The 25,576-nt window shown below is 62.2% G+C and overlaps 1 protein-coding gene across 6 annotated transcripts in view; it reads left to right on the forward strand.

Annotated features, from left to right (window-relative positions):
* Positions 1-25,576, forward strand: part of LOC140424662 (IQ motif and ankyrin repeat domain-containing protein 1-like) — a 775,223-nt gene that overhangs the window by 596,332 nt on the left and 153,315 nt on the right. For all 6 annotated transcript variants that reach the window (XM_072507911.1, XM_072507913.1, XM_072507908.1 and 3 more), the window contains one exon: positions 16,251-16,385. In XM_072507911.1, the coding sequence (XP_072364012.1) occupies positions 16,251-16,385 (135 nt within the window). The remainder of the gene's footprint in view (positions 1-16,250; positions 16,386-25,576) is intronic.

Genomic DNA, 25,576 nt, shown 5'->3' on the forward strand with positions numbered 1-25,576 from the left:
CCTCCCAAGCCGTGCGTTCCAGACCCGCCGCGACCCCCCCTCCCAAGCCGTGCGTTCCAGACCCGCCGCTACCCCCCCCTCCCAGGCCGTGCGTTCCAGACCCGCCTCTCCCCCTCCTCCCAGGCCGTGCGTTCCAGACCCGCCTCTACCCCCCTTCCAGGCCGTGCGTTCCAGACCCGCCACTAGCCCCCTCCCAGGCCGTGCGTTCCAGACCCGCCTCTACCCCCCTCCCAGGCCGTGCGTTCCAGACCCGCCTCTACCCCCCTCCCAGGCCGTGCGTTCCAGACCCGCCGCTACCCCCCTCCCAGGCCGTGAGTTCCAGACCCGCCTCTCCCCCCCTCCCAGGCCGTGCGTTCCAGACCCGCCTCTCCCCCTCCTCCCAGGCCGTGCGTTCCAGACCCGCCTCTCCCCCCCTCCCAGGCCCTGCGTTCCAGACCCGCCTCTACCCCCCTCCCAGGCCGTGTGTTCCAGACCCGCCTCTCCCCCCCTCCCAGGCCGTGCGTTCCAGACCCGCCTCTACTCTCCTCCAAGGCCGTGCGTTCCAGACCCGCCTCTCCCCCCCTCCCAGGCCGTGCGTTCCAGACCCGCCTCTCCCCCCCTCCCAGGCCGTGCGTTCCAGACCCGCCTCTTCCCCCTCCCAGGCCGTGTGTTCCAGACCCGCCGCTACCCCCCTCCCAGGCCGTGCGTTCCAGACCCGCCTCTCCCCCCTCCCAGGCAGCGCGTTCCAGACCCGCCTCTTCCCCCCCCCTCCCAGGCCGTGCGTTCCAGACCCGCCTCTCCCCCCCTCCCAGGCCGTGCGTTCCAGACCCGCCTCTCCCCCCCTCCCAGGCCGTGCGTTCCAGACCCGCCGCTACCCCCCTCCCAGGCCGTGCGTTCCAGACCCGCCGCTACCCCCCTCCCAGGCCGTGCGTTCCAGACCCGCCTCTCCCCCCTCCCAGGCCGTGCGTTCCAGACCCGCCTCTCCCCCCCCTCCCAGGCCGTGCGTTCCAGACCCGCCGCTACCCCCCTCCCAGGCCGTGCGTTCCAGACCCGCCTCTCCCCCCTCCCAGGCAGCGCGTTCCAGACCCGCCTCTTCCCCCCCCCTCCCAGGCCGTGCGTTCCAGACCCGCCTCTCCCCCCCTCCCAGGCCGTGCGTTCCAGACCCGCCTCTCCCCCCTCCCAGGCCGTGCGTTCCAGACCCGCCGCTACCCCCCTCCCAGGCCGTGCGTTCCAGACCCGCCTCTCCCCCCTCCCAGGCCGTGCGTTCCCGACCCGCCTCTCCCCCCCCTCCCAGGCCGTGCGTTCCAGACCCGCCTCTCCCCCCTCCCAGGCCGTGTGTTGCAGACCCGCCTCTCCCCCCCTCCCAGGCCGTGCATTCCAGACCCGCCTCTCCCCCCCTCCCAGGCCGTGCGTTCCAGACCCGCCTCTCCCCCCCTCCCAGGCCGTGCGTTCCAGACCCGCCTCTACCCCCCTCCCAGGCCGTGCGTTCCAGACCCGCCTCTCCCCCCCTCCCAGGCCGTGCGTTCCAGACCCGCCTCTCCCCCCCCTCCCAGGCAGTGATTTCCAGATCCGCCTCTACCCCCCTCCCAGGCCGTGCATTCCAGACCCCCCTCTCCCCCCCTCCCAGGCCGTGCGTTCCAGACCCGCCTCTTCCCCCCCCTCCCAGGCCGTGCGTTCCAGACCCCCCTCCCAAGCCGTGCGTTCCAGACCCGCCTCTCCCCCCCTCACAGGCCGTGCGTTCCAGACCCGCCTCTACCCCCCTCCCAGGCCGTGCGTTCCAGACCCGCCTCTCCCCCCCCCCCCAGGCCGTGCGTTCCAGACCCCCCTCCCAAGCCGTGCGTTCCAGACCCGCCTCTCCCCCCCTCACAGGCCGTGCGTTCCAGACCCGCCTCTACCCCCCTCCCAGGCCGTGCGTTCCAGACCCGCCTCTCCCCCCCTCCCAGTCCGTGCGTTCCAGACCCGCCTCTCCCCCCTCCCAGGCCGTGCGTTCCAGACCCGCCTCTCCCACCCTCCCAGGCCGTGCGTTCCAGACCCGCCTCTACCCCCCTCCCAGGCCGTGCGTTCCAGACCCGCCTCTCCCCCCCTCCCAGGCTGTGCGTTCTAGACCCGCCTCTCCCCCCCTCCCAGGCCGTGCGTTCCAGACCCGCCTCTACCCCCCTCCCAGGCCGTGCGTTCCAGACCTGCCTCTACCCCCTCCCAGGCCGTGCGTTCCAGACCCGCCGCTACCCCCCTCCCAGGCCGTGTGTTCTAGACCCGCCTCTCCCCCCCCCCCAGGCCGTGCGTTCCAGACCCGCCTCTACCCCCCTCCCAGGCCGTGCGTTCCAGACCCGCCGCTACCCCCCCTCCCAGGCCGTGTGTTCCAGACCCGCCTCTACCCCCCTCCCAGGCCGTGCGTTCCAGACCCGCCGCTGCCCCCCTCCCAGGCCGTGCGTTCCAGACCCGCCTCTAACCCCCTCCCAGGCCGTGCGTTCCAGACCCGCCTCTACCCCCCTCCCAGGCCGTGCGTTCCAGACCCGCCTCTCCCCCCTCCCAGGCAGCGCGTTCCAGACCCGCCTCTTCCCCCCCCCTCCCAGGCCGTGCGTTCCAGACCCGCCTCTCCCCCCCTCCCAGGCCGTGCGTTCCAGACCCGCCTCTCCCCCCTCCCAGGCCGTGCGTTCCAGACCCGCCGCTACCCCCCTCCCAGGCCGTGCGTTCCAGACCCGCCTCTCCCCCCTCCCAGGCCGTGCGTTCCAGACCCGCCTCTCCCCCCCCTCCCAGGCCGTGCGTTCCAGACCCGCCTCTCCCCCCTCCCAGGCCGTGCGTTGCAGACCCGCCTCTCCCCCCCTCCCAGGCCGTGCATTCCAGACCCGCCTCTCCCCCCCTCCCAGGCCGTGCGTTCCAGACCCGCCTCTCCCCCCCTCCCAGGCTGTGCGTTCCAGACCCGCCTCTACCCCCCTCCCAGGCCGTGCGTTCCAGACCCGCCTCTCCCCCCCTCCCAGGCCGTGCGTTCCAGACCCGCCTCTCCCCCCCCTCCCAGGCAGTGATTTCCAGATCCGCCTCTACCCCCCTCCCAGGCCGTGCATTCCAGACCCCCCTCTCCCCCCCTCCCAGGCCGTGCGTTCCAGACCCGCCTCTCCCCCCCCCTCCCAGGCCGTGCGTTCCAGACCCCCCTCCCAAGCCGTGCGTTCCAGACCCGCCTCTCCCCCCCTCACAGGCCGTGCGTTCCAGACCCGCCTCTACCCCCCTCCCAGGCCGTGCGTTCCAGACCCGCCTCTCCCCCCCCCCCCAGGCCGTGCGTTCCAGACCCCCCTCCCAAGCCGTGCGTTCCAGACCCGCCTCTCCCCCCCTCACAGGCCGTGCGTTCCAGACCCGCCTCTACCCCCCTCCCAGGCCGTGCGTTCCAGACCCGCCTCTCCCCCCCTCCCAGTCCGTGCGTTCCAGACCCGCCTCTCCCCCCTCCCAGGCCGTGCGTTCCAGACCCGCCTCTCCCACCCTCCCAGGCCGTGCGTTCCAGACCCGCCTCTACCCCCCTCCCAGGCCGTGCGTTCCAGACCCGCCTCTCCCCCCCTCCCAGGCTGTGCGTTCTAGACCCGCCTCTCCCCCCCTCCCAGGCCGTGCGTTCCAGACCCGCCTCTACCCCCCTCCCAGGCCGTGCGTTCCAGACCTGCCTCTACCCCCTCCCAGGCCGTGCGTTCCAGACCCGCCGCTACCCCCCTCCCAGGCCGTGTGTTCTAGACCCGCCTCTCCCCCCCCCCCAGGCCGTGCGTTCCAGACCCGCCTCTACCCCCCTCCCAGGCCGTGCGTTCCAGACCCGCCGCTACCCCCCCCTCCCAGGCCGTGTGTTCCAGACCCGCCTCTACCCCCCTCCCAGGCCGTGCGTTCCAGACCCGCCGCTGCCCCCCCTCCCAGGCCGTGCGTTCCAGACCCGCCTCTAACCCCCTCCCAGGCCGTGCGTTCCAGACCCGCCTCTACCCCCCTCCCAGGCCGTGCGTTCCAGACCCGCCTCTACCCCCCCTCCCAGGCCGTGCGTTCCAGACCCGCCTCTCCCCCCCTCCCAGGCCGTGCGTTCCAGACCCGCCTCTACCCCCCTCCCAGGCCGTGCGTTCCAGACCCGCCGCTACCCCCCCCTCCCAGGCCGTGTGTTCCAGACCCGCCTCTACCCCCCTCCCAGGCCGTGCGTTCCAGACCCGCCGCTGCCCCCCTCCCAGGCCGTGCGTTCCAGACCCGCCTCTAACCCCCTCCCAGGCCGTGCGTTCCAGACCCGCCGCTACCCCCCCTCCCAGGCCGTGCGTTCCAGACCCGCCTCTCCCCCCTCCCAGGCCGTGCGTTCCAGACCCGCCTCTCCCCCCCTCCCAGGCCGTGCGTTCCAGACCCGCCTCTCCCCCCCTCCCAGGCTGTGCGTTCCAGACCCGCCTCTACCCCCCTCCCAGGCCGTGCGTTCCAGACCCGCCTCTCCCCCCTCCCAGGCCGTGCGTTCCAGACCCGCCTCTCCCCCCCCTCCCAGGCAGTGATTTCCAGATCCGCCTCTACCCCCCTCCCAGGCCGTGCATTCCAGATCCCCCTCTCCCCCCCTCCCAGGCCGTGCGTTCCAGACCCGCCTCTCCCCCCCCCTCCCAGGCCGTGCGTTCCAGACCCCCCTCCCAAGCCGTGCGTTCCAGACCCGCCTCTCCCCCCCTCACAGGCCGTGCGTTCCAGACCCGCCTCTACCCCCCTCCCAGGCCGTGCTTTCCAGACCCGCCTCTCCCCCCCCTCCCAGGCCGTGCGTTCCAGACCCCCCTCCCAAGCCGTGCGTTCCAGACCCGCCTCTCCCCCCCTCACAGGCCGTGCGTTCCAGACCCGCCTCTACCCTCCTCCAAGGCCGTGCGTTCCAGACCCGCCTCTCCCCCCCCTCCCAGGCCGTGCGTTCCAGACCCGCCTCTACCCCCCTCCCAGGCCGTGCGTTCCAGACCCGCCTCTCCCCCCCTCCCAGGCCGTGCGTTCCAGACCCGCCTCTCCCCCCCTACCAGGCCGTGCGTTCCAGACCCGCCTCTTCCCCCTCCCAGGCCGTGTGTTCCAGACCCGCCGCTACCCCCGCTCCCAGGCCGTGCGTTCCAGACCCGCCTCTCCCCCCTCCCAGGCAGCGCGATCCAGACCCGCCTCTTCCCCCCCCCTCCCAGGCCGTGCGTTCCAGACCCGCCTCTCCCCCCCTCCCAGGCCGTGCGTTCCAGACCCGCCTCTCCCCCCCTCCCAGGCCGTGCGTTCCAGACCCGCCGCTACCCCCCCTCCCAGGCCGTGCGTTCCAGACCCGCCTCTCCCCCCTCCCAGGCCGTGCGTTCCAGACCCGCCTCTCCCCCCCCTCCCAGGCCGTGCGTTCCAGACCCGCCTCTCCCCCCTCCCAGGCCGTGCGTTCCAGACCCGCCTCTCCCCCCCTCCCAGGCCGTGCGTTCCAGACCCGCCGCTACCCCCCCTCCCAGGCCGTGCGTTCCAGACTCGCCTCTACCCCCCTCCCAGGCCGTGCGTTCCAGACCCGCCTCCCCCCCTCCCAGGCCGTGCGTTCCAGACCCGCCTCTCCCCCCCTCCCAGGCCGTGCGTTCCAGACCCGCCGCTACCCCCCTCCCAGGCTGTGCGTTCCAGACCCGCCTCTCCCCCCTCCCAGGCCGTGCGTTCCAGACCCGCCTCTCCCCCCCTCCCAGGCCGTGCGTTCCAGACCCGCCGCTACCCCCCCTCCCAGGCCGTGCGTTCCAGACCCGCCTCTCCCCCCTCCCAGGCCGTGCGTTCCAGACCCGCCTCTCCCCCCCTCCCAGGCCGTGCGTTCCAGACCCGCCTCTCCCCCCCTCCCAGGCTGTGCGTTCCAGACCCGCCTCTACCCCCCTCCCAGGCCGTGCGTTCCAGACCCGCCTCTCCCCCCTCCCAGGCCGTGCATTCCAGACCCGCCTCCCAAGCCGTGCGTTCCAGACCCGCCTCTCCCCCCCTCACAGGCCGTGCGTTCCAGACCCGCCTCTACCCCCCTCCCAGGCCGTGCGTTCCAGACCCGCCTCTCCCCCCCTCCCAGTCCGTGCGTTCCAGACCCGCCTCTCCCCCCTCCCAGGCCGTGCGTTCCAGACCCGCCTCTCCCACCCTCCCAGGCCGTGCGTTCCAGACCCGCCTCTACCCCCCTCCCAGGCCGTGCGTTCCAGACCCGCCTCTCCCCCCCTCCCAGGCTGTGCGTTCTAGACCCGCCTCTCCCCCCCTCCCAGGCCGTGCGTTCCAGACCCGCCTCTACCCCCCTCCCAGGCCGTGCGTTCCAGACCTGCCTCTACCCCCTCCCAGGCCGTGCGTTCCAGACCCGCCGCTACCCCCCCTCCCAGGCCGTGTGTTCTAGACCCGCCTCTCCCCCCCCCCAGGCCGTGCGTTCCAGACCCGCCTCTACCCCCCTCCCAGGCCGTGCGTTCCAGACCCGCCGCTACCCCCCCCTCCCAGGCCGTGTGTTCCAGACCCGCCTCTACCCCCCTCCCAGGCCGTGCGTTCCAGACCCGCCGCTGCCCCCCTCCCAGGCCGTGCGTTCCAGACCCGCCTCTAACCCCCTCCCAGGCCGTGCGTTCCAGACCCGCCTCTACCCCCCTCCCAGGCCGTGCGTTCCAGACCCGCCTCTACCCCCCCTCCCAGGCCGTGCGTTCCAGACCCGCCTCTCCCCCCCTCCCAGGCCGTGCGTTCCAGACCCGCCTCTACCCCCCTCCCAGGCCGTGCGTTCCAGACCCGCCGCTACCCCCCCTCCCAGGCCGTGTGTTCCAGACCCGCCTCTACCCCCCTCCCAGGCCGTGCGTTCCAGACCCGCCGCTGCCCCCCTCCCAGGCCGTGCGTTCCAGACCCGCCTCTAACCCCCTCCCAGGCCGTGCGTTCCAGACCCGCCTCTACCCCCCTCCCAGGCCGTGCGTTCCAGACCCGCCTCTACCCCCCCTCCCAGGCCGTGCGTTCCAGACCCGCCTCTCCCCCCCTCCCAGGCCGTGCGTTCCAGACCCGCCGCTACCCCCCCTTCCAGGCCGTGCGTTCCAGACCCGCCTCTACCCCCTCCCAGGCCGTGCGTTCCAGACCCGCCGCTACCCCCCTCCCAGGCCGTGCGTTCCAGACCCGCCTCTCCCCCCTCCCAGGCCGTGCGTTCCAGACCCGCCTCTCCCCCCCTCCCAGGCCGTGCGTTCCAGACCCGCCTCTCCCCCCCTCCCAGGCTGTGCGTTCCAGACCCGCCTCTACCCCCCTCCCAGGCCGTGCGTTCCAGACCCGCCTCTCCCCCCTCCCAGGCCGTGCGTTCCAGACCCGCCTCTCCCCCCCCTCCCAGGCAGTGATTTCCAGATCCGCCTCTACCCCCCTCCCAGGCCGTGCATTCCAGATCCCCCTCTCCCCCCCTCCCAGGCCGTGCGTTCCAGACCCGCCTCTCCCCCCCCCTCCCAGGCCGTGCGTTCCAGACCCCCCTCCCAAGCCGTGCGTTCCAGACCCGCCTCTCCCCCCCTCACAGGCCGTGCGTTCCAGACCCGCCTCTACCCCCCTCCCAGGCCGTGCTTTCCAGACCCGCCTCTCCCCCCCCTCCCAGGCCGTGCGTTCCAGACCCCCCTCCCAAGCCGTGCGTTCCAGACCCGCCTCTCCCCCCCTCACAGGCCGTGCGTTCCAGACCCGCCTCTACCCTCCTCCAAGGCCGTGCGTTCCAGAACCGCCTCTCCCCCCCTCCCAGGCCGTGCGTTCCAGACCCGCCTCTACCCCCCTCCCAGGCCGTGCGTTCCAGACCCGCCTCTCCCCCCCTCCCAGGCCGTGCGTTCCAGACCCGCCTCTCCCCCCCTACCAGGCCGTGCGTTCCAGACCCGCCTCTTCCCCCTCCCAGGCCGTGTGTTCCAGACCCGCCGCTACCCCCCTCCCAGGCCGTGCGTTCCAGACCCGCCTCTCCCCCCTCCCAGGCAGCGCGATCCAGACCCGCCTCTTCCCCCCCCCTCCCAGGCCGTGCGTTCCAGACCCGCCTCTCCCCCCCTCCCAGGCCGTGCGTTCCAGACCCGCCTCTCCCCCCCTCCCAGGCCGTGCGTTCCAGACCCGCCGCTACCCCCCTCCCAGGCCGTGCGTTCCAGACCCGCCTCTCCCCCCTCCCAGGCCGTGCGTTCCAGACCCGCCTCTCCCCCCCCTCCCAGGCCGTGCGTTCCAGACCCGCCTCTCCCCCCTCCCAGGCCGTGCGTTCCAGACCCGCCTCTCCCCCCCTCCCAGGCCGTGCGTTCCAGACCCGCCGCTACCCCCCCTCCCAGGCCGTGCGTTCCAGACTCGCCTCTACCCCCCTCCCAGGCCGTGCGTTCCAGACCCGCCTCCCCCCCTCCCAGGCCGTGCGTTCCAGACCCGCCTCTCCCCCCCTCCCAGGCCGTGCGTTCCAGACCCGCCGCTACCCCCCTCCCAGGCTGTGCGTTCCAGACCCGCCTCTCCCCCCTCCCAGGCCGTGCGTTCCAGACCCGCCTCTCCCCCCCTCCCAGGCCGTGCGTTCCAGACCCGCCGCTACCCCCCTCCCAGGCCGTGCGTTCCAGACCCGCCTCTCCCCCCTCCCAGGCCGTGCGTTCCAGACCCGCCTCTCCCCCCCTCCCAGGCCGTGCGTTCCAGACCCGCCTCTCCCCCCCTCCCAGGCTGTGCGTTCCAGACCCGCCTCTACCCCCCTCCCAGGCCGTGCGTTCCAGACCCGCCTCTCCCCCCTCCCAGGCCGTGCGTTCCAGACCCGCCTCTCCCCCCCCTCCCAGGCAGTGATTTCCAGATCCGCCTCTACCCCCCTCCCAGGCCGTGCATTCCAGACCCCCCTCTCCCCCCCTCCCAGGCCGTGCGTTCCAGACCCGCCTCTCCCCCCCCCCCTCCCAGGCCGTGCGTTCCAGACCCCCCTCCCAAGCCGTGCGTTCCAGACCCGCCTCTCCCCCCCTCACAGGCCGTGCGTTCCAGACCCGGCTCTACCCCCCTCCCAGGCCGTGCGTTCCAGACCCGCCTCTCCCCCCCCCCCCAGGCCGTGCGTTCCAGACCCCCCTCCCAAGCCGTGCGTTCCAGACCCGCCTCTCCCCCCCTCACAGGCCGTGCGTTCCAGACCCGCCACTACCCCCCTCCCAGGCCGTGCGTTCCAGACCCGCCTCTCCCCCCCTCCCAGTCCGTGCGTTCCAGACCCGCCTCTCCCCCCTCCCAGGCCGTGCGTTCCAGACCCGCCTCTCCCACCCTCCCAGGCCGTGCGTTCCAGACCCGCCTCTACCCCCCTCCCAGGCCGTGCGTTCCAGACCCGCCTCTCCCCCCCTCCCAGGCTGTGCGTTCTAGACCCGCCTCTCCCCCCCTCCCAGGCCGTGCGTTCCAGACCCGCCTCTACCCCCCTCCCAGGCCGTGCGTTCCAGACCTGCCTCTACCCCCTCCCAGGCCGTGCGTTCCAGACCCGCCGCTACCCCCCTCCCAGGCCGTGTGTTCTAGACCCGCCTCTCCCCCCCCCCAGGCCGTGCGTTCCAGACCCGCCTCTACCCCCCTCCCAGGCCGTGCGTTCCAGACCCGCCGCTACCCCCCCTCCCAGGCCGTGTGTTCCAGACCCGCCTCTACCCCCCTCCCAGGCCGTGCGTTCCAGACCCGCCGCTGCCCCCCTCCCAGGCCGTGCGTTCCAGACCCGCCTCTAACCCCCTCCCAGGCCGTGCGTTCCAGACCCGCCTCTACCCCCCTCCCAGGCCGTGCGTTCCAGACCCGCCTCTACCCCCCCTCCCAGGCCGTGCGTTCCAGACCCGCCTCTCCCCCCCTCCCAGGCCGTGCATTCCAGACCCGCCTCTACCCCCCTCCCAGGCCGTGCGTTCCAGACCCGCCGCTACCCCCCCTCCCAGGCCGTGTGTTCCAGACCCGCCTCTACCCCCCTCCCAGGCCGTGCGTTCCAGACCCGCCGCTGCCCCCCTCCCAGGCCGTGCGTTCCAGACCCGCCTCTAACCCCCTCCCAGGCCGTGCGTTCCAGACCCGCCTCTACCCCCCTCCCAGGCCGTGCGTTCCAGACCCGCCTCTACCCCCCCTCCCAGGCCGTGCGTTCCAGACCCGCCTCTCCCCCCCTCCCAAGCCGTGCGTTCCAGACCCGCCGCTACCCCCCTTCCAGGCCGTGCGTTCCAGACCCGCCTCTACCCCCTCCCAGGCCGTGCGTTCCAGTCCCGCCGCTACCCCCCTCCCAGGCCGTGCGTTCCAGACCCGCCTCTCCCCCCTCCCAGGCCGTGCGTTCCAGACCCGCCTCTCCCCCCCTCCCAGGCCGTGCGTTCCAGACCCGCCTCTCCCCCCCTCCCAGGCTGTGCGTTCCAGACCCGCCTCTACCCCCCTCCCAGGCCGTGCGTTCCAGACCCGCCTCTCCCCCCCTCCCAGGCCGTGCGTTCCAGACCCTCCTCTCCCCCCCCTCCCAGGCAGTGATTTCCAGATCCGCCTCTACCCCCCTCCCAGGCCGTGCATTCCAGACCCCCCTCTCCCCCCCTCCCAGGCCATGCGTTCCAGACCCGCCTCTCCCCCCCCCTCCCAGGCCGTGCATTCCAGACCCCCCTCCCAAGCCGTGCGTTCCAGACCCGCCTCTCCCCCCCTCACAGGCCGTGCGTTCCAGACCCGCCTCTACCCCCCTCCCAGGCCGTGCGTTCCAGACCCGCCTCCCCCCCCCTCCCAGGCCGTGCGTTCCAGACCCCCCTCCCAAGCCGTGCGTTCCAGACCCGCCTCTCCCCCCCTCACAGGCCGTGCGTTCCAGACCCGCCTCTACCCCCCTCCCAGGCCGTGCGTTCCAGACCCGCCTCTCCCCCCCTCCCAGTCCGTGCGTTCCAGACCCGCCTCTCCCCCCCTCCCAGGCCGTGCGTTCCAGACCCGCCTCTCCCACCCTCCCAGGCCGTGCGTTCCAGACCCGCCTCTACCCCCCTCCCAGGCCGTGCGTTCCAGACCCGCCTCTCCCCCCCTCCCAGGCCGTGCGTTCTAGACCCGCCTTTCCCCCCCTCCCAGGCCGTGCGTTCCAGACCCGCCTCTACCCCCCTCCCAGGCCGTGCGTTCCAGACCTGCCTCTACCCCCTCCCAGGCCGTGCGTTCCAGACCCGCCGCTACCCCCCTCCCAGGCCGTGTGTTCTAGACCCTCCTCTCCCCCCCCCCCCCAGGCCGTGCGTTCCAGACCCGCCTCTACCCCCCTCCCAGGCCGTGCGTTCCAGACCCGCCGCTACCCCCCCTCCCAGGCCGTGTGTTCCAGACCCGCCTCTACCCCCCTCCCAGGCCGTGCGTTCCAGACCCGCCGCTGCCCCCCTCCCAGGCCGTGCGTTCCAGACCCGCCTCTAACCCCCTCCCAGGCCGTGCGTTCCAGACCCGCCTCTACCCCCCTCCCAGGCCGTGCGTTCCAGACCCGCCTCTACCCCCCCTCCCAGGCCGTGCGTTCCAGACCCGCCTCTCCCCCCCTCCCAGGCCGTGCGTTCCAGACCCGCCGCTACCCCCCTTCCAGGCCATGCGTTCCAGACCCGACTCTACCCCCTCCCAGGCCGTGCGTTCCAGACCCGCCGCTACCCCCCTCCCAGGCCGTGTGTTCTAGACCCGCCTCTCCTCCCCTCCCAGGCCGTGCGTTCCAGACCCGCCTCTACCCCCCCTCCCAGGCCGTGCGTTCCAGACCCGCCTCTACCCCCCTCCCAGGCCGTGCGTTCCAGACCCCCCTCCCAGGCCGTGCGTTCCAGACCCGCCGCCGCCCCCCTCCCAGGCCGTGCGTTCCAGACCCCCCTCCCAGGCCGTGCGTTCCAGACCCGCCTCTACCCCCCTCCCAGGCCGTGCGTTCCAGACCCGCCTCTACCCCCCCTCCCAGGCCGTGCGTTCCAGACCCGCCTCTCCCCCCCTCCCAGGCCGTGCATTCCAGACCCGCCTCTACCCCCCTCCCAGGCCGTGCGTTCCAGACCCGCCGCTACCCCCCCCTCCCAGGCCGTGTGTTCCAGACCCGCCTCTACCCCCCTCCCAGGCCGTGCGTTCCAGACCCGCCGCTGCCCCCCTCCCAGGCCGTGCGTTCCAGACCCGCCTCTAACCCCCTCCCAGGCCGTGCGTTCCAGACCCGCCTCTACCCCCCTCCCAGGCCGTGCGTTCCAGACCCGCCTCTACCCCCCCTCCCAGGCCGTGCGTTCCAGACCCGCCTCTCCCCCCCTCCCAAGCCGTGCGTTCCAGACCCGCCGCTACCCCCCTTCCAGGCCGTGCGTTCCAGACCCGCCTCTACCCCCTCCCAGGCCGTGCGTTCCAGTCCCGCCGCTACCCCCCTCCCAGGCCGTGCGTTCCAGACCCGCCTCTCCCCCCTCCCAGGCCGTGCGTTCCAGACCCGCCTCTCCCCCCCTCCCAGGCCGTGCGTTCCAGACCCGCCTCTCCCCCCCTCCCAGGCTGTGCGTTCCAGACCCGCCTCTACCCCCCTCCCAGGCCGTGCGTTCCAGACCCGCCTCTCCCCCCCTCCCAGGCCGTGCGTTCCAGACCCGCCTCTCCCCCCCCTCCCAGGCAGTGATTTCCAGATCCGCCTCTACCCCCCTCCCAGGCCGTGCATTCCAGACCCCCCTCTCCCCCCCTCCCAGGCCATGCGTTCCAGACCCGCCTCTCCCCCCCCCTCCCAGGCCGTGCATTCCAGACCCCCCTCCCAAGCCGTGCGTTCCAGACCCGCCTCTCCCCCCCTCACAGGCCGTGCGTTCCAGACCCGCCTCTACCCCCCTCCCAGGCCGTGCGTTCCAGACCCGCCTCCCCCCCCCTCCCAGGCCGTGCGTTCCAGACCCCCCTCCCAAGCCGTGCGTTCCAGACCCGCCTCTCCCCCCCTCACAGGCCGTGCGTTCCAGACCCGCCTCTACCCCCCTCCCAGGCCGTGCGTTCCAGACCCGCCTCTCCCCCCCTCCCAGTCCGTGCGTTCCAGACCCGCCTCTCCCCCCCTCCCAGGCCGTGCGTTCCAGACCCGCCTCTCCCACCCTCCCAGGCCGTGCGTTCCAGACCCGCCTCTACCCCCCTCCCAGGCCGTGCGTTCCAGACCCGCCTCTCCCCCCCTCCCAGGCCGTGCGTTCTAGACCCGCCTTTCCCCCCCTCCCAGGCCGTGCGTTCCAGACCCGCCTCTACCCCCCTCCCAGGCCGTGCGTTCCAGACCTGCCTCTACCCCCTCCCAGGCCGTGCGTTCCAGACCCGCCGCTACCCCCCTCCCAGGCCGTGTGTTCTAGACCCTCCTCTCCCCCCCCCCCAGGCCGTGCGTTCCAGACCCGCCTCTACCCCCCTCCCAGGCCGTGCGTTCCAGACCCGCCGCTACCCCCCCCTCCCAGGCCGTGTGTTCCAGACCCGCCTCTACCCCCCTCCCAGGCCGTGCGTTCCAGACCCGCCGCTGCCCCCCTCCCAGGCCGTGCGTTCCAGACCCGCCTCTAACCCCCTCCCAGGCCGTGCGTTCCAGACCCGCCTCTACCCCCCTCCCAGGCCGTGCGTTCCAGACCCGCCTCTACCCCCCCTCCCAGGCCGTGCGTTCCAGACCCGCCTCTCCCCCCCTCCCAGGCCGTGCGTTCCAGACCCGCCGCTACCCCCCCTTCCAGGCCATGCGTTCCAGACCCGCCTCTACCCCCTCCCAGGCCGTGCGTTCCAGACCCGCCGCTACCCCCCTCCCAGGCCGTGTGTTCTAGACCCGCCTCTCCTCCCCTCCCAGGCCGTGCGTTCCAGACCCGCCTCTACCCCCCCTCCCAGGCCGTGCGTTCCAGACCCGCCTCTACCCCCCTCCCAGGCCGTGCGTTCCAGACCCCCCTCCCAGGCCGTGCGTTCCAGACCCGCCGCCGCCCCCCTCCCAGGCCGTGCGTTCCAGACCCCCCTCCCAGGCCGTGCGTTCCAGACCCGCCTCTACCCTCCTCCCAGGCCGTGCGTTCCAGACCCGCCTCTACCCCCCCTCCCAGGCCGTGCGTTCCAGACCCGCCTCTACCCCCCCTCCCAGGCCGTGCGTTCCAGACCCGCCTCTCCCCCCCTCCCAGGCCGTGCGTTCCAGACCCGCCTCTACCCCCCTCCCAGGCCGTGCGTTCCAGACCCGCCTCTACCCCCCTCCCAGGCCGTGCGTTCCAGACCCCCCTCCCAGGCCGTGCGTTCCAGACCCGCCGCTGCCCCCCCTCCCAGGCCGTGCGTTCCAGACCCCCCTCCCAGGCCGTGCATTCCAGACCCGCCTCTACCCCCCTCCCAGGCCGTGCGTTCCAGACCCGCCTCTACCCCCCCTCCCAGGCCGTGTGTTCCAGACCCGCCTCTCCCCCCCTCCCAGGCCGTGCGTTCCAGACCCTCGCCACACTCTGGGTAAAATCCTCCAATCCCCCTGAACCTCCCACCCCTCACCTTGAACTTGTGTCCCCCTCGTAACTGACTCTTCAACTAAGAGGAGCAGCTGCTCCCTATCCACCCTGTCCAGGCCCCTCACTTCTCTTCATTTTCTTTCCTATAAATTGAGAGAATCCAATTCATTTTTTTTTCACAATTAAGGGACAATTTAGCGTGGCCAATTCACCTACCCGACACATCGTTGGGTCGTGGGGGCGAAACCCACGCAAACACGGGGAGAATGTGCAAACTCCACACGGACAGTGACCCAGAGCCGGGATTGAACCTGGGACCTCGGTGCCGTGAGGCAGCAGTGCTAACCACTGTGCCACCGTGCTGCCCGCTATGAAATCCTTGATAATGGACTCTAGCAACTTCCCTACTACCGACGTAAGGCTCCCTGTTGCTCTCTGCCACCCTTTTTGAAAAGCGGGGTTATATTAGCTACTCGCTAATCTGGAGGAATAATTCCAGCAGTCCAAAGAATTTTGGAAAATGACCAATGGACCTATTCCTTCTCGGGCCACTTCCTTCAGTACTGTGTGCTGGAGATTATCCGTCCCGGGAGAGTAGCCACCTTCAATCCCATTAATTTCCCCCAGAACCATTTCTTTACTAATATTTATTTCCTTCAGCTCCTCACTAAAAGTTTCTCAGAACTCCTGGTACATTGGGGGCGATTCTCCGAGCCCCCCGCGGGCCACTGGAATCAGCGGGACCGCCCATTCTCCGGCCCCGATGGCCGAGTGGCCGCCCCGATGCGACAGAGTCCCGCCAGCGGGAACTCTGCAGGAATGCTCCGGGGGCTGGCGGGCGGGGGGGGGGGGGGGGGGGGGGGGGGGGGCTCCTTCACCGGTGGGGGGGTGCCTCCGTAGGGGTCTGGCCCGCGATCGGGGCCCACTGATCGGTGGGCCGGCCTCTCCCCACCCCCCCCCCCCCCCCCCGGGCCTACTTTTCGGCGGGGCCGGCCCCTGAACACCGACCCCATGTTGGGTCGGGGCCGTCGCGCGTAAGAAGTTCCCCGCGCATGTGCAGGATGGCGCGGTCCAACTGCGCATGCGTCAGGCTGCTGGAGCGGCGTGAACCTGTGGGGGCCAGAATAGGTTGTGCCCGGGCCCTGTTCGCGACGGTGTTCACGAAGCCGCGAACACTTGGCCTCCATATCAGAAAATCGCCCATTATTCATGTCTTCCTTTGTGGAGACAGAAGCAGAGTACAAATTTAGCTCCTCAGCCATTTCTTTGTTCCCGGTTATGAATTCCCCCGTTTCTGACTGTAAGGGGCCTACATTAATCTTTTTCTATTTACATAACTTTAGAAACTATTACAGTCAGTTTTTATGTTCCCCGCTATCTTATTTTCATATATTATTTTCTTCTTCTTAATCAATCCCTTGGTCTGCCTTTGCTGAATTTTAAACTGTTCCCAATCCTCAGGTCTCTTGCTTTTTCTTGCTAATTTATATGGCTCTTCTTTGAATCTAATACTGTCTCTAATTTCCCTTATAAGCCAGCGTTTGGCCACCGTTCACTTTCTACACTTGCGCCAAATAGGAATAAACAACTTCTGGGGTTCACCTATTCGTTCCGTGAATGCTGCCATTGCCTGCCCGCTGTCCTTCCTTTCAGTAATGTTTCCCAGTCCGTCACAGCCAGCTCATTCCTCATACCATCATAGTTACCTTTACTGAGGTTCAGGACCCTGGTCTCAGAATCAACTACCTCACTATTCACCTTGATAAAGAATTCTACCATATTATGGTCACTCATCCCCAAGGGTTCTCTCACAACTAGATTGCCAACTAATCCTTTCTCATTGCACAACACCCAGTCCAAGTGGCCTCTTCCCTTGTTCGTTCCTCAACAGAAAACCATCGCGTACACCCTGCAGAAATTCCTCCTGTCTTGTACTCTAGAATTAGGAATGTGTAAAAGACACACTGTCATAATACTCAGCAAAACCTTCACATTACACTGCTCCCAATCTACACTTTCCTCGTTGCTGATGTCTCTTCAATCCTCACCTGTGTATTTCAGATGGCCGCTCATCATTGACCGATCTGGGCAGGCCAGCACCTTCCTGCGGTATCGTGACACCAATTTCTACGACGCTCTCAATCCCGGTCACATGCAGCCTGAGGTTCTCCGACTTGGTCTCCTGGGAGCTATAAGGTGATCAGCTAGCTCGGGTTCAGGACTGACTGTTACACTGTCAGGCACTGACTGACTGTCTGCTGAACTGTAAGCATCTGACTGACTGTTACACTGTCACACACTGACTGACCATTACACTGTCACACACTGAATGCCTGTTACACTGTCACACTCTGACTGCCTGTTACACTGTCACACTCTGACTGCCTGTTACACTGTCACATTCTGACTGACCGTTACACTGTCACACACTGACTGACTGTTACACTGTCACACACTGACTGCCTGTTACACTGTCACACACTGAATGCCTGTTACACTGTCACACACTGACTGACCGTTACACTGTCACACACTGACTGCCTGTTACACTTCACACAGACTGACAGTTACATTGACTGACTATTACACTGTCACACACTGACTGTTACACTGTCACACACTGAATGCCTGTTACACTGTCACACACTGACTGCCTGTTACACTTCACACAGACTGACAGTTACATTGACTGACTGTTACACTGTCACACACTGCCTGTTACACTGTCACACACTGACTGCCTGTTACACTGTCACACACTGACTGACGGTTACACTGTCACACACTGAATGCCTGTTACACTGTCACACACTGACTCCCTGTTACACTGTCACACACTGACTGCCTGTTACACTGTCACACTCTGACTGCCTGTTACACACTGACTGCCTGTTACACTGTCACACTCTGACTGCCTGTTACACTGTCACATTCTGACTGACCGTGACACTGTCACACACTGACTGACTGTTACACTGTCACACACTGACTGCCTGTTACACTGTCACACACTGACTGCCTGTTACACTTCACACAGACTGACAGTTACATTGACTGACTGTTACACTGTCACACACTGACTGTTACACTGTCACACACTGAATGCCTGTTACACTGTCACACACTGACTGCCTGTTACACTGTCACACACTGACTGACTGTTACACTGTCACACACTGACTGACTGTTACACTGTCACACACTGACTGCCTGTTACACTGTCACACACTGACTGACCGTTACACTGTCACACACTGACTGCCTGTTACACTTCACACAGACTGACAGTTACATTGACTGACTATTACACTGTCACACACTGACTGTTACACTGTCACACACTGAATGCCTGTTACACTGTCACACACTGACTGCCTGTTACACTTCACACAGACTGACAGTTACATTGACTGACTGTTACACTGTCACACACTGCCTGTTACACTGTCACACACTGACTGCCTGTTACACAGTCACACACTGAATGCCTGTTACACTGTCACACACTGACTCCCTGTTACACTGTCACACACTGACTGCCTGTTACACTGTCACACTCTGACTGCCTGTTACACACTGACTGCCTGTTACACTGTCACACTCTGACTGCCTGTTACACTGTCACATTCTGACTGACCGTTACACTGTCACACACTGACTGACTGTTACACTGTCACACACTGACTGCCTGTTACACTGTCACACACTGACTGCCTGTTACACTTCACACAGACTGACAGTTACATTGACTGACTGTTACACTGTCACACACTGACTGTTACACTGTCACACACTGAATGCCTGTTACACTGTCACACACTGACTGCCTGTTACACTGTCACACACTGACTGACTGTTACACTGTCACACACTGACTGACTGTTACACTGTCACACACTGACTGCCTGTTACACTGTCACACTCTGACTGCCTGTTACACTGTCCCATTCTGACTGACCGTTACACTGTCCCATTCTGACTGACCGTTGCACTGTCACACACTGACTGTCTGATCCACTGTCACACACTGACTGCCTGTTACACTGTCACACACTGAATGCCTGTTACACTGTCACACACTGACTGACCGTTACACTGTCACACACTGACTGCCTGTTACACTTCACACAGACTGACAGTTACATTGACTGACTGTTACACTGTCACACACTGACTGTTACACTGTCACACACTGAATGCCTGTTACACTGTCACATTCTGACTGACCGTTACACTGTCACACACTGACTGACTGTTACACTGTCACACACTGACTGCCTGTTACACTGTCACACACTGACTGACTGTTACACTGTCACACACTGACTGCCTATTACACTGTCACACACTGACTGACCGTTACACTGTCACACACTGACTGCCTGTTACACTGTCACACACTGACTGCCTGTTACACTGTCACACTCTGACTGCCTGTTACACTGTCACACTCTGACTGACCGTTACACTGTCACACACTGACTGACCATTACACTGTCACACACTGGCTGACCGTTACACTGTCACACAGACTGACTGCCTGTTACACTCACACAGACTGACAGTTACATTGACTGACTATTACACTGTCACACACTGACTGCCTGTTACACTGTCACACACTGACTGCCTGTTAAACTGTCACACACTGACTGCCTGTTACACTGTCACACACTGACTGCCTGTTACACTGTCACACACTGACTGACTGTTACACTGTCACACACTGACTGCCTGTTGCACTGTCACACACTGACTGCCTGTTACACTGTCACACACTGACTGCCTGTTACACTGGCACACACTGACTGCCTGTTACGCTGTCACACACTGACTGCCTGTTACAATGTCACACACTGACTGTTACACTTCACACAGACTGACTGCCTCTTACACTCACACAGACTGACAGTTACATTGCCTGACTGTTACACTGTCACCCACTGACTGCCTGGTACACTGTCACACACTGACTGTCTCTTACACTGTCACACACTGACTGTCTGTTACACTGTCACACACTGACTGTCTGTTACACTGTCACACAGACTGACTGCCTGTTACACTCACACAGACTGACAGTTACATTGACTGCCTGTTACACTGTCACCCACTGACTGCCTGGTACACTGTCACACACTGACTGTCTCTTACACTGTCACACACTGACTGTCTGTTACACTGTCACACACTGACTGTTACACTTCACACAGACTGACTGCCTGTTACACTCACACAGACTGACAGTTACATTGACTGCCTGTTACACTGTCACACACTGACTGCCTGTTACACTGTCACACACTGACTGACTGTTACACTGTCACACACTGACTGACTTACACTTAACACAGACTGACTGCCTGTTACACTCACACAGACTGACAGTTACATTGACTGACTGTTACACTGTCACACACTGACTGCCTGTTACACTGTCACACACTGACTGTTACACTGTCACACACTGACTGACTGTTACACTGTCACACAGACTGATGGTTACATTGACTGCCTGTTACACTGTCACACACTGACTGACTGTTACACTGTCACACACTGACTGCCTGTTACACTGTCACACACTGACTGCTACACTGTCGCACATTGACAGATAGATTATGAGAGTAAACTTGCTCAGAATATAAAAACAGACAGTAAAAGTTTCTACAAATATATGAAACAAAAAAGAGTGGCTAAGGTAAATATTGGTCCTTTAGAGGATAAGAAGGGAGATTTAATAATGGGAGATGAGGAAATGGTTGAGAAACTGAACAGGTTTTTTGGGTCGGTCTTCACAGTGGAAGACACAAATAACATGCCAGTGACTGAGAGAAATGAGGCTATGACAGGTGAGAACCTTGAGAGGATTGTTATCACTAAGGAGGTAGTGATGGGCAAGCTAATGGGGCTAAAGGTAGACAAGTCTCCTGGCCCTGATGGAATGCATCCCAGAGTGCTAAAAGAGATGGCGAGGGAAATTGCAAATGCACTAGTGATAATTTACCATAATTCACTGGACTCTGGGGTGGTCCCGGCGGATTGGAAATTAGCAAACGTGACACCACTGTTTAAAAAAGGAGGTAGGCAGAAAGTGGGTAATTATAGGCCAGTGAGCTTAACTTCGGTAGTAGGGAAGATGCTGGAATCTATCATCAAGGAAGAAATAGCGAGGCACCTGGATGGAAATTGTCCCATTGGGCAGACGCAGCATGGGTTCATAAAGGGCAGGTCGTGCCTAACTAATTTAGTGGAATTTTTTGAGGCCGTTACCAGTGCGGTAGATAATGGGGAGCCAATGGATGTGGTATATCTGGATTTCCAGAAAGCCTTTGACAAGGTGCCACACAAAAGGTTGTTGCATAAGATAAAGATGCATGGCATTAAGGGGAAAGTAGTAGCATGGATAGAGGATTGGTTAATTAATAGAAAGCAAAGAGTGGGGATTAATGGGTGTTTCTCTGGTTGGCAATCAGTAGCTAGCGGTGTCCCTCAGGGACCAGTGTAGGGCCCACAACTGTTCACAATTTACATAGATGATTTGGAGTTGGGGACCAAGGGCAATGTGTCCAAGTTTGCAGACGACACTAAGATAAGTGGTAAAGCAAAAAGTGCAGAGGATACTGGAAGTCTGCAGAGGGATTTGGATAGGCTAAGTGAATGGACTAGGGTCTAGCGGATGGAATACAATGTTGACAAATGTGAGGTTATCCATTTTGGTAGGAATAACAGCAAAAGGGATTATTATTTCAATGATAAAATATTAAAACATGCTGCTGTGGAGAGAGACCTGGGTGTGCTAGTGCATGAGTCGCAGAAAGTTGGTTTTCAGGTGCAACAGGTGATTAAGAAGGCAAATGGAATTTTATCCTTCATTGCTAGAGGAATGGAGTTTAAGACTAGGGAGGTTATGCTGCAATTGTATAAGGTGTTAGTGAGGCCACACCTGGAGTATTGTGTTCAGTTTTGGTCTCCTTATTTGAGAAAGGACGTACTGGCGCTGGAGGGTGTGCAGAGGAGATTCACTAGGTTAATCCCAGAGCTGAAGGGGTTGGATTACGAGGAGAGGTTGAGTAGACTGGGACTGTACTCGTTAGAATTTAGAAGAATGAGGGGGGATCTCATAGAAACATATAAGATTATGAAGGGAATAGATAGGATAGATGTGGGCAGGTTGTTTCCACTGGCGGGTGAAAGCAGAACTAGGGGGCATAGCCTCAAAATAAGGGGAAGTAGATTTAGGACTGAGTTTAGGAGGAACTTCTTCACCCAAAGGGTTGTGAATCTATGGAATTCCTTGCCCAGTGAAGCAGTAGAGGCTCCTTCATTAAATGTTTTCAAGATAAAGATAGATAGTTTTTTGAAGAGTAAAGGGATTAAGGGTTCTGGTGTTCGGGCCGGAAAGTGGAGCTGAGTCCACAAAAGATCAGCCATATTACTCACTGACTGTTACAGTGTTGCACACTAACCGACTGCCTGTTACACTGCCACATACTCACTGACTGACTGCCTGTTCCACTGTCACTCACTGACTGACTGCCTGTTACACTGTCACTCACTGACTGACTGCCTGTTACACTGTCACTCACTGACTGACTGCCTATTACAATGTCACTCACTGACTGACTGCCTGTTACACTGTCACTTACTGACTGCCTGCCTGTTACGCTGTCACTCACTGACTGACTGCCTGTTACACTGTCACTCACTGACATACTGCCTGTTACACTGTCACTCACTGACCGACTGCCTGTTACAATGTCACTCACTGACTGACTGCCTGTCACTCTGTCACTCACTGACTGACTGCCTGTTACAATGTCACTCACTGACTGACTGCCTGTTACACTGTCACTCACTGACTGACTGCCTGTTACACTGTCACTCACTGACTGACTGCCTGTTACACTGTCACTCACTGACTGATTGTTACAATGTCACTCACTGGATGACTGCCTGTTACATTGTCACTCACTGACTGACTGCCTGTTACACTGTCACTCACTGGATGACTCCATGTTTTATTGTCACTCACTGAATGTTACTCTGTCACTCACTGATTGCCTGTTACACTGTCACTCACTGACTGACTGCCTGTTACACTGTCACTCATTGACTGACTGCCTGTTACACTGTTGTCCACTGACTGACTGCCTGTTACACTGTCACTTACTGACTGACTGCCTGTTACACTGTCACTCACTGACTGACTGCCTGTTACACTGTCACTCACTGACTGACTGCCTGTTACACTGTCACTCACTGACTGACTGCCTGTTACACTGTCACTCACTGACTGACTGCCTGTTACACTGTCACTGACTGACTGACTGCCTGTTACAATGTCACTCACTGACTGACTGACTGTTACACTGTCACTCACTGACTGACTGCCTGTTACACTGTTGCCCACTGACTGACTGCCTTTTACTCTGTCACTCACTGACTGCCTGTTACACTGTCACTCACTGACTGACTGCCTGTTACACTGTCACTCACTGACTGACTGCCTGTTACAATGTCACTCACTGACTGACTGCCTGTTACACTGTCACTCACTGACTGACTGCCTGCTACACTGTTGCCCACTGACTGACTGCCTTTTACTCTGTCACTGACTGACTGCCTGTTACACTGTCACTCACTGATTGACTGCCTGTTACACTGTCACTCACTGATTGACTGCCTGTTACACTGTCACTCACTGACTGACTGCCTGTTACACTGTCACTCACTGACTGACTGCCTGTTACACTGTCACTCACTGACTGACTGCCTGTTACACTGTCACTCACTGACTGACTGCCTGTTACACTGTCACTCACTGACTGACTGCCTGTTACACTGTCACTCACTGACTGACTGACTGTTACACTGTCACTTACTGACTGACTGCCTGTTACACTGTCACTCACTGACAGACTGCCTATTACAATGTCACTCACTGACTGACTGCCTGTTACACTATCACTCACTGCCTGCCTGCCTGTTACACTGTCACTCACTGACTGACTGCCTGTTACACTGTCACTCACTGACTGACTGCCTGTTACACTGTCACTCACTGACTGACTGCCTGTTACACTGTCACTCACTGACTGACTGCCTGTTACACTGTCACTCACTGACTGACTGCCTGTTACACTGTCACTCACTGACTGACTGACTGTTACACTGTCACTTACTGACTGACTGCCTGTTACACTGTCACTCACTGACAGACTGCCTATTACAATGTCACTCACTGACTGACTGCCTGTTACACTATCACTCACTGCCTGCCTGCCTGTTACACTGTCACTCACTGACTGACTGCCTGTTATACTGTTGCCCACTGACTGACTGCCTTTTACTCTGTCACTCACTGACTGATTGTTACAATGTCACTCATTGGATGACTCCATGTTTCATTGTCACTCACTGAATGTTACTCTGTCACTCACTGATTGCCTGTTACACTGTCACTCACTGACTGACTGCCTGTTACACTGTCACACACTGACTGACTGCCTGTTACACAGTCACTCACTGACTGAAAGCCTGTTACACTGTCACTCATTGACTGACTGCCTGTTACACTGTCACTCACTGACTGACTGCCTGTTACACTGTCACTCACTGACTGACTGCCTGTTACACTGTCACTCACTGACTGACTGCCCGTTACACTGTCACTCACTGACTGACTGCCTGTTACACTGTCACTCACTGACTGACTGCCTGTTACAATGTCACTCACTGACTGACTGTCTGTTACACTGTCACTCACTCACTGACTGCCTGTTACACTGTCACTCACTGACTGACTGCCTGTTACACTGTCACTGACTGACTGACTGCCTGTTACACTGTCACTTACTGACTGACTGCGTGTTACACTGTTGCCCACTGACTGCCTTTTACTCTGTCACTGACTGACTGCCTGTTACACTGTCACTCACTGACTGACTGCCTGTTACACTGTCACTCACTGACTGACTGCCTGTTACACTGTCACTCACTGACTGACTGCCTGTTACACTGTCACTCACTGAATGACTCCATGTTTCATTGTCACTCACTGAATGTTACTCTGTCACTCACTGATTGCCTGTTACACTGTCACTCACTGACTGACTGCCTGTTACACTGTCGCTCATTGACTGACTGCCTGTTACACTGTTGCCCACTGACTGACTGCCTGTTACACTGTCACTTACTAACTGACTGCCTATTACAATGTCACTCACTGACTGACTGCCTGTTACACTGTCACTCACTGACTGCCTGCCTGTTACACTGTCACTCACTGACTGACTGCCTGTTACACTGTCACTCACTGACTGACTGCCTGTTACAATGTCACTCACTGACTGACTGCCTGTTACACTGTCACTCACTGACTGACTGCCTGTTACACTGTCACTCACTGAATGACTCCATGTTTCATTGTCACTCACTGAATGTTACTCTGTCACTCACTGATTGCCTGTTACACTGTCACTCACTGACTGACTGCCCGTTACACTGTCGCTCATTGACTGACTGCCTGTTACACTGTTGCCCACTGACTGACTGCCTGTTACACTGTCACTTACTAACTGCCTGCCTATTACAATGTCACTCACTGACTGACTGCCTGTTACACTGTCACTCACTGACTGCCTGCCTGTTACACTGTCACTCACTGACTGACTGCCTTTTACTCTGTCACTCACTGACTGATTGTTACAATGTCACTCACTGGATGACTGTCTGTTACATTGTCACTCACTGACTTACTGCCTGTTACACTGTCACTCACTGACTGACTGCCTGTTACAATGTCACTCACTGACTGACTGCCTGTTACACTGTCACTGACTGACTGACTGCCGGTTACACTATCACTCACTGACTGACTGCCTGTTACAATGTCACTCACTGACTGACTGCCTGTTACACTGTCACTCACTGACTGACTGACTGTTACAATGTCACTCACTGACTGACTGCCTGTTACACTGTCACTCACTGACTGACTGCTGTTACACTGCCACTCACTGACTGACTGCCTGTTACAATGTCACTCACTCACTGACTGCCTGTTATACTGTTGACCACTGACTGACTGCCTGTTACACTGTTGCCCACTGACTGACTGCCTTTTACTCTGTCACTCACTGACTGATTGTTACAATGTCACTCACTGACTGACTGCCTGTTACAATGTCACTCACTGACTGACTGCCTGTTACACTGTCACTCACTGACTGCCTGCCTGTTACGCTGTCACTCACTGACTGACTGCCTGTTACACTGTCACTCACTGACTTACTGCCTCTTACAATGTCACGCACTGACCGACTGCCTGTTACAATGTCACTCACTGACTGACTGCCTGTCACTCTGTCACTCACTGACTGACT

This window comes from Scyliorhinus torazame, chromosome 6, assembly GCF_047496885.1.
Source record: "Scyliorhinus torazame isolate Kashiwa2021f chromosome 6, sScyTor2.1, whole genome shotgun sequence".
In the NCBI taxonomy this organism is placed as follows: domain Eukaryota; kingdom Metazoa; phylum Chordata; class Chondrichthyes; order Carcharhiniformes; family Scyliorhinidae; genus Scyliorhinus; species Scyliorhinus torazame.